Below are 12,832 nucleotides of genomic sequence, written 5' to 3'. Positions count from 1 at the left end.
TAAATGGTTCCGGAGAAGATGGGACGATCGAACTAACCGTTTCTGCGGCGCAAGCGGTGGAGATGTCAAATACGCCGGTGATGTGCTCGTACGCTTGAAGGTCGGAGGTAATACGAGCGGCATCGGATCTGGGCGAAAGAATCTGAACGTACAACATGACGACGTGAAGGAAATGCTGGGCGGTGTAATGCGAAGCGTAGGGATAACCGGCGCCGGGTGGACCGAAACCGATACGGGCGGTGAGCATCACCAGATCGCCGACCCTATTCACGGTGAGGGAAGCACTACAGGCGGGACGTACGACGTACTTCGGAACTGGGTCAGTCAACGCTGGGAGGAGAGTGTCGTCATCCCACATCGCACGGAAGAGACGGGTGTCGTCCACGATGACCGCGTGGATGGAGCCGTCGGCGTAAGTCCAGCGTTTGACTCTGACGACAAGAACGAACTGCAAAGGACGTCACACACGTCAAAGATCAATTCAAGGCGTGGCGCGTACCTTGTCAAACAGTTCGCCATCCAGCCACCAAGTAGGCCCTTCCAACGATTCCCCGAAGATTTGAGCGCGGGACAGAGCTTCGAGAGTGACAGGTCGCAAACCATGCGACAAGACTGCCTGCGTGTGTGTCAGGGTAGGAGTACAGGATGGAAGCCAGGGAATCCTACGTCTTCAAACGGGAGAGCCTTCGCCGGCGTGATGTCCCACTCAGTGGGCTGGTCGTGTCATCTTCCACACCCTCGTCGGCCGCTTTGGGACTCTTGCTGACAAGCCCTCCGCCGCCGGGGGACCGGGGTTGACAACGACGTCCGTGGCGTCTACGTAGAAGGAATGAGACTACGTCACTGCGACATAGAAGACCTACCAATTGGGGCGATCTTGTCGCGGGCGCCGCTTGCTGCGTCTTTGGAACGGGGAGACCCACCGATCGTACCGGGCCGAGGAGTTGGAGATGGATCCGGCGAGCTTGGTTTGACATCGGGGTCGCTAGCGGCCAATGCTGGCGAGGTTGGGGCGCCCGATGTCTTGCCCGAAGGATCGAACTGCTCCGCTGCTTCTAGCAGCACCGGATCGTCGCCTAAAGGAAGCAGTCAGTAGGACACAGCGCATACAACCAGCGATAGACGTACTGTAGAACTGGAAGTAATCTGGGAAGAGGGTGAAGAAGGGTCAGTGTAAGCCAACACGACTGCAGAGAACGTAAACAACCCACCATCCGAAGGCGGTTGAGAAAGAGACATGGTTTGAGGGGCACGAGGGAAGGAGAGAGGCGAAGAGGCAGTATTTATATGGAATGGGGGCGAGGAACGGATGACGGAAGCTGACGTCGTCCACGTATGGAAGGATGACGCGAAGTCCGGTAGGGCTGCAGCGTCGCGGGCTAATACCGGTCCCCACATAGTGATTGACGAGCGTGTTTACCAAACGGAATGAGCACCGGAGGAGTACCGCGCAAGTAGACTTACTATACGGAACAACATGGCTACAGTACGTATGCAACCTGTCAATGAGTAGTCAGTAAAGGACAAACAGGGATAACTGCGACGTTGTCCGCGCCCTGACGCACGCACCATAGGGCCTCGGTTAGACCCAGCGACGTCGCGCGAAAGGGCGCGAGACACGGCAGAGCAGGCTAGCACACCTTGACATTATCTGTGCGCATGAGCTACATGCCAGGTGGACGGTGCTTGAGCAGGTAAAGCGTCCGACCAAACGGCTGCAGACAGCATTCGCAGTCGGTCGTACCACTCCGTGGGACGCTCGCCCGGGGTGGGGGGGGGGGGTGGCTAGATTACAGCCAGCGTTGAGACTTTCATTCGGCTGCTGCCCGGAAAGGTATGAATTCTTGCGTGGAGAATGCTGCGAACCAAGCTGACGTATACTACACAAATGCGAGGCAGATCCGTGTACAGAGCTACTGCAAGACTACGACGGTATCACTAGATAGGAATTGTGTGAGGGACGATAGGTTGTAGGGAGTAGCGATGTACGACAAAGTATGTACGATTAGTCCGCAGGGAGGCGATGGGGAACTACTGCAGCGCGCCCACACAAGTCATAGAACGCCTGACAGTAAAACGACACCACGTCGTGCTCGACCTCCAGTATGAGGTTCGGGTGGTCCTCGGGGCGCAGCGTACGCTGGAGAGACGACGCGTTCGGCCATTTCGCCAGGACACGGCGAAGGTGCTCGACGTACGCCGCGAGAACTCCGGACTGGAGAGAAGCCAGCCCTCCGTTGGACGCGGGGTATTGAGTGAGAACGAGTGAGCCATTCGGAAAGCATTTGGCGATCTCGGCGCGACGCTGCGTCCAGGCATACCGGCCTGTGGAAACCTGGCGGGTCAGTTTGAAGTCGACCGCAGCAAGTTCGAGGCGGAACGAGAGCTCGTACAGCTCCCACACCACCTTGCGTGCCAAGCTCGGTACGACCTCGCGGATGGGAGTCTTGACGGTGAACTCGAAGAATTGGAGCGTGGACGGCGTAGCGAAGTCGTCGGTGGGGAAGAAGCGACCAAACGCCTGCATCGCCTCTACACGATGCTTGGCTGACTTCGCCGCGGAGGTAGGAGTTGCCGCGGCGGCAGTTCGACGCTGTTCGTCCGTCATCACTAGGAGCGCATTCCAGATTGGCTTGCTGTACGGAACCAAGGCGTCGCTGTAAACAGCGTCCTGCATGTGCGCAAGCCACGCAGGACGGATGGTTAGCCACGTTTCCAAGAACCGCGCGAGACTGTTCGCAGTAGCGAACGTCGCCGGGTTAGGACAGTAGTGTCCGGACGGGAGACGGTCCTTAGACAGACGGGCAGGGTCGTTTTGGACCCGCTCGAGGGCCTTCGACCACTGCGTGATAGGAGGCGGTATGAGCGAGCTGTCGGCATCCACAAAGTGGTCGCGTCCCGCCTTCGGGGTCGGAGGAGTGTGGGTGGAACCTGTTAATCTGGTTAGGACAGAAACAGTAGGAAGGTAAACCCTACGTACCAGTCGGGGGAGGTGCCTTGTGGGCAGCCTTCGACTTCTTGGAAGGGCCGCGAGAGGACGAGGTCGCCGAATCGGGATTGAGAGGACGACGGAGGGAACCAGTGGACGCAGGGCCGGGATCAGGAATGCCAGCGCTGTAGACCCTCATGCCGAAGGTGTGGACGGCTGAGAGGTGCGCCAGGCCGGGCGGACCAACGTATTGCGTTGGGTATGGAGGATCGTATTCTAAGATCATGACACCGCGCTCCTGCGGTAGAGACGGCTCGACGACTTCCTGAATCTTGAGCTCGGGGACGAGCTGCGAATAGCGACGGATATACCAGACGGGAATCCCAGCGCGGTAGAGCCGAGACACAACTGCAGGGTCAGCGGAGATGGCTCCCATGAGACTTGAATCGGTCTGGTGGACCTTCGTGTCGACCATACGAGCGTTGAACGTGTTGACGAAATCCATGTACGCCGAGGCCTCGGCGTAGTAGCGTTGATACTCACGCATCTCCCACCGGAAGCGTTGTAAGGTGACGGGAATGCTGCGCATCCGTTCAACCGCCTCGGAAGCGGAGAGCGCGAAGTTCTTGAGGGCGGCATGGATGTTCTCTGGACCGCGGCGGTCGGATTTCGCCGCATCCTCTGCGATGAATTGGGACACCTGGATGTGCAGAAACTCGAGGTCGGCTGCGAGGACAACACGTCGGTCGGGATGGAGGAGGACGAGGGGGTTGCCGTGCTCGTCGACGGTGTTGCTGGGTCGCCAACTCTCTGGACCGACGTTGTCGAGCACTGAGATCGGAAGCTCGGAGACCCCATGCGTGGGTTCGGGAGCACGCACAGGTGCGTGTACTTGGGGTGGAAGAGCTGTGGCCAGCGTGTAGGGTCCGCCGGGCCGTACCAACCATCCTGACGTGCACGTACTTCGATCGTATCGAGGGAAACGGTAGGTATCCACGTCATGTTAGGCGTTGAGATCCAATGCTCAGCGTCCAGTCGGGCGGCAAACTTCGCGTCCGTGAAGTACCATTGCTCTACGACAACTTAGCTGGTAAGTAACTACCGGCAACGAAAGCTGCTTACGGTCAAGACGGCCGGTTTGTGTACGTAAAGTATTGTGAAGGAGCTCCATGTTGCGCGAGGGAAGGGGGACGCAGGACAATGAAAAGACGGTTATGGTGAAAGAACAAGCCACAGCGCTTGCGCGACGCTCGTGGCAGACTCGGGAAACGACCGAAAAGGAAATGTGACAAACTAGACGGAAATGTGAAGAAGTACACACGGAAGCGCCAGGGAATGTCGACGGCGATGAGGATCCTGCGCAGCGTTGAGCGGGGTGGGTAGAAGCAAGAGTTGAACGACTTACTTAGGTTGCGACACGCTTGCAAGCCCAATCGAAGATGATGAGATATGTCATCATGTCAAAAGTTGGGTGCATCTCCAGGCAGGCTGCGATGTATTCCTCGACCGTCCGCGGACGGTTGTTCAGGATTCGCTCCGCGAAAAGGGCGCTGCGAAGGCCAGGGTCTGCCCATACAACGTAGACGGCGGGCTTGATGATGTCGCCGAAGACGCATTCCGAAGGGGCTTCGAAGACATGCCAACCGAAGAATTCCTTGTTGCTCTGTGACGATGAACGCATGAGGTCCAAGCCGGTGTGGGGTATTTCAGACGTACCTGAGGTCGGAGGCATTTGAAGCAGTACCCATTCGGAAGCATCATCTCGCGCTTGAACGTTTGCCAGCCGTCATCCCGGGCGCTCGTGAACTGCGCAGTGCACGACCGGTGCATGTAGGAGCGACCGAGGACGTAGCACTTTGAACAGCGCCCGCGGACAAGGTTGAGGGCGTCGTCGATGTGTTTAGCAATGATGGACTGCTGTTTTTTCAACACATCGGCCCGTGCGGCATCGAGAGCTACACGCGGCCCGACGGCGGTAGGGGAACCGTCAACATCGGGTCCCTCAGCACCTGGCAGCGAGCGGCGATGGGAGTTGAGAGGCATGCGAGAGCTGCCAGCGACGGCTCGTGAAGATGAACCTGGCTGGCTGGCAGCCGGCGGAGGAACGATTGGACTAAAAACGTCCGTGAGGGATGCAGCCCCGCGGCGACGGTCAGGCAGAGGCGACGCGGGGCTAGGAGGTTCGAATGACACTCGACGCCTCTTACTCACGGGCGTGGGGAGGGCTCGTGCATCCGGAGATGGACGTGAGTAATCGAACGCCTGCTCCTCACGAGAACGACGACCGAGAGTTTGTGTAGAGGTCGCCGAGACAGCGACACCCTTCGGCACAAAGAATGCCTTGAAGTAAAGCTCCATGTCCGGCGGCCTGAGGTCGAGTTCAGTGGCATGAACACACGAGGAGGCGTTAAAATACCTACGTTGAGACGTCTGGCACCCGCATATGGCTGGAACTGCGGCGGGGAATGAGCGAGGATCGCATGCGCCTGGGAACTGTAATACGTACCTCGACTGTGCAGCTGTGATTGCGGCGTGCGGTCGTGCGACGTAGGAAGGTTGTGGCGCATCGTGAAGGGCTCGTTGACTACTGCATTCAAGGTCAGCGAGGGACTGACAAAATCGAAAGGCGCACTTACGAGGAAGGAACATGTGGCGATTCGAACCGGGGCAATGGAACCTGAGCGTTGTCGGAGTGAGAGAAGGGAGACGGGCTAGGAGGTGAGGGAGACAGGCTGTGAGGTGACATTAGTAAATGAGCGTAGTGGGGAGGAGGAACGGAGCGTACCGAGATAGAGGTCCTTCTGCACGGTCGTAAGGCAGTGTCTCAGAGTCAAGAGATCTCGGAAACTCCATCGTGTCAAGGTCGGCAAGGATGGGCGCGGGGTACACAACGAGAGGCTGAATGGGACCAGCGTTGACCTGCCTCTCGCAAACGTCACAGAGATTCGGGTTGGACAGGACGGTGCACTGTGTAGGAGCACCGTCCAAGAATTCCGAGATGCGTATGCGTCGGCATATGTCTTCGCGTGCCCAACTGTTCATGACGGCGACGCCAAGGATGTCGGGTTCAGGAACGGTGAGTTGCTCGTTCTCAAGCAGGTACACCATGCTCGTGCCAAACGAGTTGTCTCGGCACATGCGACCAGCCTGCTGAGAATAGCTGGCTGGTTCGAAGGGAAGGCCGTAGTGCCATACGAACCCAAGACCCTGAATGTCGATGCCTTCACCGAGAGTACTGGTGGAGACGAGTGCTCGGTGAGTGCCGGAGGTGAAGTCCTTCAGAAGCTCAGCTTTCCGGTCGTCCTCGAGGGAAGAGTAGAAGGCTGGAACGTCCAACAGGCTGGCGATCCGTTTGACCTCTGAAACGCGCTTGCAGAAGATGAGACCACGACGCTCCCGAACGATGGAGAGGAAATTGTTCTCGAGGGTCTCTTCTAGTTGATTTCGCGTTGGGAAGGTGAGCAGATGGATAGCGATCTCGGGTCTTACAGACGGCAATCGGAAGACGACAACGTCGTGAACGCGAAGTTTGTCAAAGAGGGCGGATTCCCAGTGGGGAGCAAGTGTAGCGGTAAGGAATATGATGGGAATCTTGTTGTAAGGTCGCCTCACTCGTCGTGCCCGGTATGCGCTGTACCCAGTCTCTATTCAAGGAGAACTGTCTACGGATGCATACATGGGCGGTGACGAGGTAAAAGGCTGAGGTCTCGTAGGTGCGCTGGCGCGCCATACGAGCCCTCGAGCAAACAAGAACAAACATGCGAGATAAGATATACCGTAACGGGAATATCCGTTACACCCTCCCCCACTGGACACGACCACGGGTCCCAGCAATAACCAGAGAAACAAACAAAAAAAGAAAAAGAAAGAGGGAATGAGAGGAAAAGTACACGCAACCACCCAACGGTGGTAGCGACTGGCAAGACAAAGGTGGTGCCGTACTGTAGACAACGACAAGCTACTTCGTGTCAGTGAGCAGTACAGCCGTCCACCATTGTCATACATAACTCGATGGAGTTATGCAAATCAGAGTGCCGATGGCGACAGGACAATGTTGGCAACGAGCTAATGATGATGGCAAGGATTGTATTGGGGTCGGAGAACTGTGAAGTTCTCCTCGCCACATCTCGGATGATGGTGATAGGACGAGTACCGCGAGGTACTTGCTGACCGAGTCGCCACCGAGCTCCTCGCCGTAGTCGGTGACCGAAGGATTCAACCTCTGCGTGCAAACCGCAGGAACGTTGGATACACGGTTCGAGCACCCTCGCCCGCCGATCATACTGTACAGCATGTCCGTGCCAGTCATGGTCTGTGGGTTGTCCCGTGGGCCATCCGTACCACCGTCGTACAGGGTGACTGCCACGACAACCACATTGGTTGTCGTGGTCATCACGGGTGGTGGTAGTGGGGTAGAGAGCGGTGATGCGAGTGAAGAGGGTACGTCCAATAAGGACGTACCTTTGCTTCTTGAGCTCACATCCTCGTCTGCTTCGCGTACACCACACCCTTCCCCCTCTCCTCCTTCTGCCTGACCTTCCTCGTCTAACTCTCCGGCTTCCGTGCCCTCGCCCGCGTCTCCTCCGTTCCCGTCCTGCCCGTCCTCCCATTCCTTGCACGATCTCCGGGGTGTATGCAGGGTCGCCGATTCATGGCGCCTGTCGTAATCGCCATGGGTGTCGGAGGCCGTAGGGAGGTCGATAAGAATCGGGGTAGGGCACCGTAGGAGCGAGTCCTCGGCGAGAACTGTGAAATTCTCGCCGAGTTGGCAGTCGGGAGGCTGGTCTGGCGTGTAGGGGTCCGTAAACGCCGGCTGCTGCACTACTGGTAGTGCAGCAGTCGAGTCGCGATCTCGAGCTCGCGCGTTCATTGGGAATACCCGAGCGTCGGACTGCGCGTTCGCAGGGGCGCCGGGGTCGCGAATAGGGTGGCGGTCACTCAAGGGGTCGAGGGCGAGGTCCGCTGCGTTGTCGATCCGGTCGAGGTCGTAGCGTGGGCTTCCTAGCTGAACCGCGAAAAGTTCAGCTGTCTTGAAGAGGCCGTGGGCTTGCACTTCCTGTGGGGAGTGCAAGTCCTCTTGGAATACGGCCGCGCACGGTCGGTGACGGCTGGAGCGGGTTAAGTCGAAAGCGAAGCCATCCGGGGGGTCTGCCAGTTGAACCGCGGGCGGTTCAGCTGCGCGGACTTGCGCTGCTTGTGCTCGCCAACGAGCACGAGAAGCCTCTCGCAGGGAGGCCCTACGCGTCGATCGGCTTTCCAAAAGCCCTGCGGAGTCGAGTGCGTCGCGGGAGAGGTTGTCCGGGACGTTCCACGGCTTGGCCGTCTGACCCAAAAGAGGTTCAGCTGTGTTGGGACAGTCGGAGGCCTGCACTTCCGCAAGGACGTGCAGGCCGTCTTGAGGCGCGGACGTCGCGCCATATGCAGTCGAGATTGAGTGGGACACGTTGGGCATGCATCGCTGCATGTCCGTCGCGCCGCCATGCGAATTGGAGGGTACGACCGCGAGGTCGTCCCCGAGCACAAGTGCCTCGCCTTGTAGTGCGGAAGGTACGACCCTTGGGTCGTCCCACAGCGCGACCATGCCATCTTCTTGGCCAGTCATGCGTACGACAAACTTCACGTTCGTCGCTATGTATGCTAGCACGAGCACGGGCAAGTGGAGATGTGTCAGAGTGGGCCCGGGTACGTCCATCAGGGGAGTACCCTCAACTCTCGACTCTTCGTGCTGGTCCGCAGCGTGTACGTCAAGCACCAAACTCGGCGTACTCGCTATCCATCGGCCGGCGATGGGTAGATCGAGTACATCGGACGTGTCGTCCTGCGGAATCGACGGTACGACCACAAGGTCGTCCCGTATCACGGACCTGCCGTCTTGAGGAATGGGGGTTACGACCATTAGGTCGTCCCGTAGTGCGCCGCCTTCATGGCCAACAACCCGCGCGACGACCTTTGTGGTTGTCGATCCGTGTGCTGGCGCGGCCACTGGAGGAGGAAGCAGTGGAGGGTGGGGTACGTCGGACGTGCGGTGTTGCGCGTCCGTCGTTCTGTTATGCGCAGACAAGGGTACGACCCGCGGGTCGTCCCCTAGTGCTGTCGTCCTGGTCTCGCGGCCAGCGGTACGCCCGACGAACTCCGTGTTCGTCGATACGCACGCTAGCGGGGTTACTGGCACAGGCGGGGGCGAGTCGGGTACGTCCAGTAAGGGCGTACCTGCGAATTGCGAGCTTTCCTGCTGGCTGTCCCTACTCGCTCCGCACCCTTCCTCCCTCTCTCCCTTCGTGCCTTCCTCGCACCCTTCTCGTTCCTTCGGGATCTCCTCGCAACCTCCACGATCCGCGTTCCTCGTGGTCCGCTTGGTCTTGCGGCTCGGCGCTGGGCTTGAACGCCGGTGTTCAAGTCCTGGGTCGCGCGGCTGGGTTTCGTGCCACCAGAGCCGCGGTAGTGGTCGCCAGAGTCAATGCGCGAGCCGAGAGGGGTGAGGTGAGGAGCCAAAGAGGGAGGAAGTAGCGATCTGGTACCGCGAGGTACCAGGTCGTCGGGCGCCGCTAGCTGGGCTGGCGGCAGTTCAGCCAGCCAGTCGTGAGTGCGCGTCCGCGCTCGCGTTGGGACGGTGCGCTCGTCTGGTTCGCCAGACGGGCGCTCGTGGTAGCTGCCCTGAGAGTGGAAGGGGTCGAGAACGAGGGGTCGGTGGAGGCTCAGCGCAGCGCAGTGGGCGCTAGCGCTCGGGACACTCGCCACGGACTCGTGGCACTCAACGCCAGTAGCGTTGAGCGCGTCGCGTGTCGCGCCGAGCAGGCTGCTCGTCGTGGCGCGCCCCTCGTTCGACAATAATAATATATATCTTGTGTCGCTGCTCATCTCTGAGCGCGCGACGATTGTATCTACATACGCGGGTTCGTTCCCGCTGTACACAGTGCTATTGAAGTACTGTGTACCTATGCCCTCCCGAGCGCGGAGATGCGTCGACTCGACGCACCACTCGTTCAGCTCGGATGCGAGCTCGATGACGGACGTGTCCTCGAGCTCGGCGCCTGCATCATCCTTCGGGGTGATGCCTGGCTTCGTTGCTTGGGCACGGACACCCTGGGATGATGCCTCCGGGTGGCATTGAGCAGACCCCACGGCGATTTCAGGCTGCTCAGAACGCCGTGCGTACCCGACTCCGCCTTGAATAATGACGGATCCCGGTACAACCTGTAGGTCGTCCCGAGCTGTGGACGTGCTGTCGTCTCCATGATCATTTGTGATCATGGAGCGGAGATGAAGAGACGGTGGCCCGACGAGTCGCGGGCGTTGCGCACGACAGGCTCTACATTCGCCGTTACGCACGCTAACGTAGGCATGGCAGATGTCGAGGTAAGTACGTCCGCTGAGGGCGTACTTTTTCTTCTCGACACTCTGTACTCACCGGTAGTGTGTACAGATGACTGGGACACGTCGAATGAGCAATGCTGCTCGTCCGTCATGTCGCCTTGCGGAACAGACGGTACGACCGCGAGGTCGTCCCGTATCACAGGCGTATTCCCTTGAAAGTCGGAGAGGGCGACCATCAGGTCGTCCCGTATCGCTTTCGTGCGATCATCGTGGCCGGTAGTGTGCACAACAGACATTCCGTCCTCAAGAATAGCGGAGGGCACGACCCTTAGGTCGTCCCGCAATACAACCATGCCGTCTTCTCGGCCAGCTACACCTACAGCGGACCCTGCGGTCGTCGAGACGTGTGCTGGCTCGGGCACTGGAGAGGGAGCCGGCGAGATTTGGGTACGTCCAGTACGGACGTACCTTCGAGCTTCGAGCCTTGCTGCTGGCCGGTAGCATGCACGTCGAGCGAACGGCTCGGCGTACTCGCTACGCGACGGCTGGTGAATGCTAGATGGGGCACGTCGGGCGTGTATTGCGACGCGTTCGTCGTGCCGCCTAGCGGAATATACGGTACGATCGCGAGGTCGTCCCGTAGTGCGACCGTGCTGCCTAACAGAGCAAGGCGTACGACCATCCGGTCGTCCCGCGGCACACAAGTGCCATCTTCATGGCCTGCGGCACGCACGACGACCTCTATGGTCGTCGATACGTGTGCTGGCGCGGGCACTGGAGAAGGAGGCGGTGGCGAGTGGGATACGCTCAACACGGCGTACCTGCGTTCATTGAGCCTCTGTGCTCGTTCTTCTTGCTCGCCCCGTACCCTTCCCCCTCCTCTCTCTTCCTAATCTCCCTGGTTCCTGTTCGCTCCCCGTTCTGTACGTTCTTCTCGACCTTGTTGCTCGGCGCTGGACTTGCACGCGCGTCGTGCGAGTCCTGGGCCGCGCGGCTTTGTTGCGTGTCGCCGGAACCGTCGAGAGTCGAACAGAGGGTGCCAGTGCCGAGAACAGGGCTTCTCGAGTCAGAAGCGGGGTCGCGAGAGTCAAGGAGAGTGGCCGTAGAAGGAGGAGCCGCCGGTCTGGTACCGTGAGGTGCCAGGTCGTTGAGCGCCGCTAACTGAACTAGGGATAGTTCAGCGAGTCGTCCGCGAACGCGAGTTTGCGTGTCCCTTGGGACAGCGCGCGTATCTGCCCCGCCGACCGGGCGTTCGTGGTTGTCCTGAGGATGAGCAATATCGACCTGTTCGTAGAACCGGTCGATGTCTTGCCGCGGACTTGTCAGCTGAACCGCCCGCGGTTCAGTCATCTCGAGAGGTCCGGAGCCTTGCACTTCCGGCAGGGAGTGCACATCTTCCTGGACAGCGGTCGCACGCGACTGGTCGTCGCCAGAGGGAGTATCGACCGCGAGATGGCGGTCGGTACTGACCGGTCGATCCTTCAGCTGAACCCGGTAAGGTTCAGCTGTCCTAAGGCAGTCCGTGTTTGGCACTTCCGTTGGGAAGTGCCAACACATTTGAGGTGTGGTTGCGCGCAGGCGGTGGCTGCCAGAGTGAGGATCGAGGTGGCGGTTAGCATCAAGAGGAGGACTTCCAGCGCTAACGCTGGGAGTGCTCGCTCTCGGCGCGGGCTCGGGATGCTCGACGCGCTGAGCGTCGAGCGCGATACGGCTAGTGTCGCCGGGCGCGTCGTCCGGCTCGAGTAATATATTTTTGAGTCACGGCTCATTTCTGAGCACGCGACATGCGGGTCTACGAGCGGGAGCTCGTCTACATACGGGGACACGACATAAAGTCGTGTCCCTATGCCTTCCCGGGCGCGGGACCGAGTCGCCTTGTCGTGCAACTGGGGCGCGGGCTCGTTCTCGGCGGCCGTGGCGTCCTCGACCCTGGCGCGTGCACCACTCTTGAGAGTGGTACCGAGCTTGGTCGACTGAATGGGAGCACACGGAGACGGAGTCTCCGGGTAGCTCTGAGCGGGCTCAATGTCGGGCTCGATCTGCTCAGTGCGCGGCTCCTTGCCAGGCTCAGACGCGGACTCGACAGCGGCGGCGCTGTCGGGCTCAACGCGCGTACCATTCTTCGGAGTGCTGCCTAGCTCCTGCGCCTCAGCTGGAGCAGGCGGGGCCAGGCTCTCCTGGCAGCTCTGAACGAGCTCGACCTTGGGCTCGAGCCGTTCTGCGAGTACTGTGCATTCGACCTCATGGTCGGATGGTGCCTGCCCTGATAGTGCTCCGGCTGAGTCCTCGGGGTCGGAGGACTCAGTCCGGCGGGTCGCGCGATGGCGGCGCCTGGAATGCCGCTCCAGTAAGCAGTCGAAGGTTTGGTCCATGAGTTTCATCAGATCCTCATGGTCCCTCTTCGACTGCTCAATGGTGGCATCGAAGTCGAATCTCGGAGTCACGGCAGTCTTGAGTTGCTGGTGGCTACCGAGAGTCTCGGCTTGGATATTGTGGGTGGCCCGTATTTCGGCCACCCGAGCCCTGAGCTTCGCGCGAATCGCATGCCGCTTTTCGCGGCGCGACTCGCGACTGCTGTGCGAATGCTCG

General features: G+C 59.6%; 4 protein-coding genes across 4 annotated transcripts; all 4 read right to left on the bottom strand.

The window, feature by feature from the left end:
- Window positions 1–37: 37 nt before the first annotated feature.
- B0H18DRAFT_1131610 (uncharacterized protein) lies at window positions 38–1,239 on the bottom strand (the record flags this gene model as incomplete). Its single annotated transcript, XM_048035510.1, has 8 exons — window positions 38–263; window positions 309–448; window positions 500–616; window positions 667–684; window positions 737–816; window positions 864–1,076; window positions 1,129–1,146; window positions 1,212–1,239. Coding segments are annotated over 8 exons (840 nt in total), but the record flags the coding sequence as incomplete, so codon positions are not given.
- Window positions 1,240–1,939: 700 nt separating this feature from the next.
- B0H18DRAFT_591557 (uncharacterized protein) lies at window positions 1,940–3,891 on the bottom strand. Its single transcript, XM_048038694.1, has 2 exons — window positions 2,981–3,891; window positions 1,940–2,931 (listed from the first exon to the last, which is right to left on the bottom strand). Exons 1-2 carry the CDS (start codon window positions 3,516–3,518, stop codon window positions 2,006–2,008), a joined length of 1,464 nt encoding a protein of 487 aa, XP_047884320.1. The 5' UTR covers window positions 3,519–3,891; the 3' UTR covers window positions 1,940–2,005.
- A 2,916-nt stretch (window positions 3,892–6,807) lies between these two features.
- B0H18DRAFT_591549 (uncharacterized protein) lies at window positions 6,808–8,958 on the bottom strand. Its single transcript, XM_048038693.1, has one exon. The coding sequence runs from the start codon at window positions 8,823–8,825 to the stop codon at window positions 6,927–6,929; it is 1,899 nt and encodes a 632-aa protein (XP_047884319.1). The 5' UTR covers window positions 8,826–8,958; the 3' UTR covers window positions 6,808–6,926.
- A 1,150-nt stretch (window positions 8,959–10,108) lies between these two features.
- B0H18DRAFT_591529 (uncharacterized protein) lies at window positions 10,109–11,913 on the bottom strand. The gene is made up of 3 exons (XM_048038692.1): window positions 11,065–11,913; window positions 10,712–11,005; window positions 10,109–10,664 (listed from the first exon to the last, which is right to left on the bottom strand). The coding sequence occupies exons 1-3, from the start codon at window positions 11,798–11,800 to the stop codon at window positions 10,177–10,179; spliced, it is 1,518 nt and encodes a 505-aa protein (XP_047884318.1). The 5' UTR covers window positions 11,801–11,913; the 3' UTR covers window positions 10,109–10,176.
- Window positions 11,914–12,832: the final 919 nt, after the last annotated feature.

The sequence above is a fragment of the Fomitopsis serialis genome (assembly GCF_022376445.1).
Source record: "Fomitopsis serialis strain Sig1Antser10 chromosome Unknown B0H18scaffold_678, whole genome shotgun sequence".
In the NCBI taxonomy this organism is placed as follows: Eukaryota; Fungi; Basidiomycota; class Agaricomycetes; order Polyporales; family Fomitopsidaceae; genus Fomitopsis; species Fomitopsis serialis.
The sequence above is the reverse complement of the archived record's forward strand: the minus strand, read 5'-3'. Positions and strand labels throughout refer to the sequence as shown.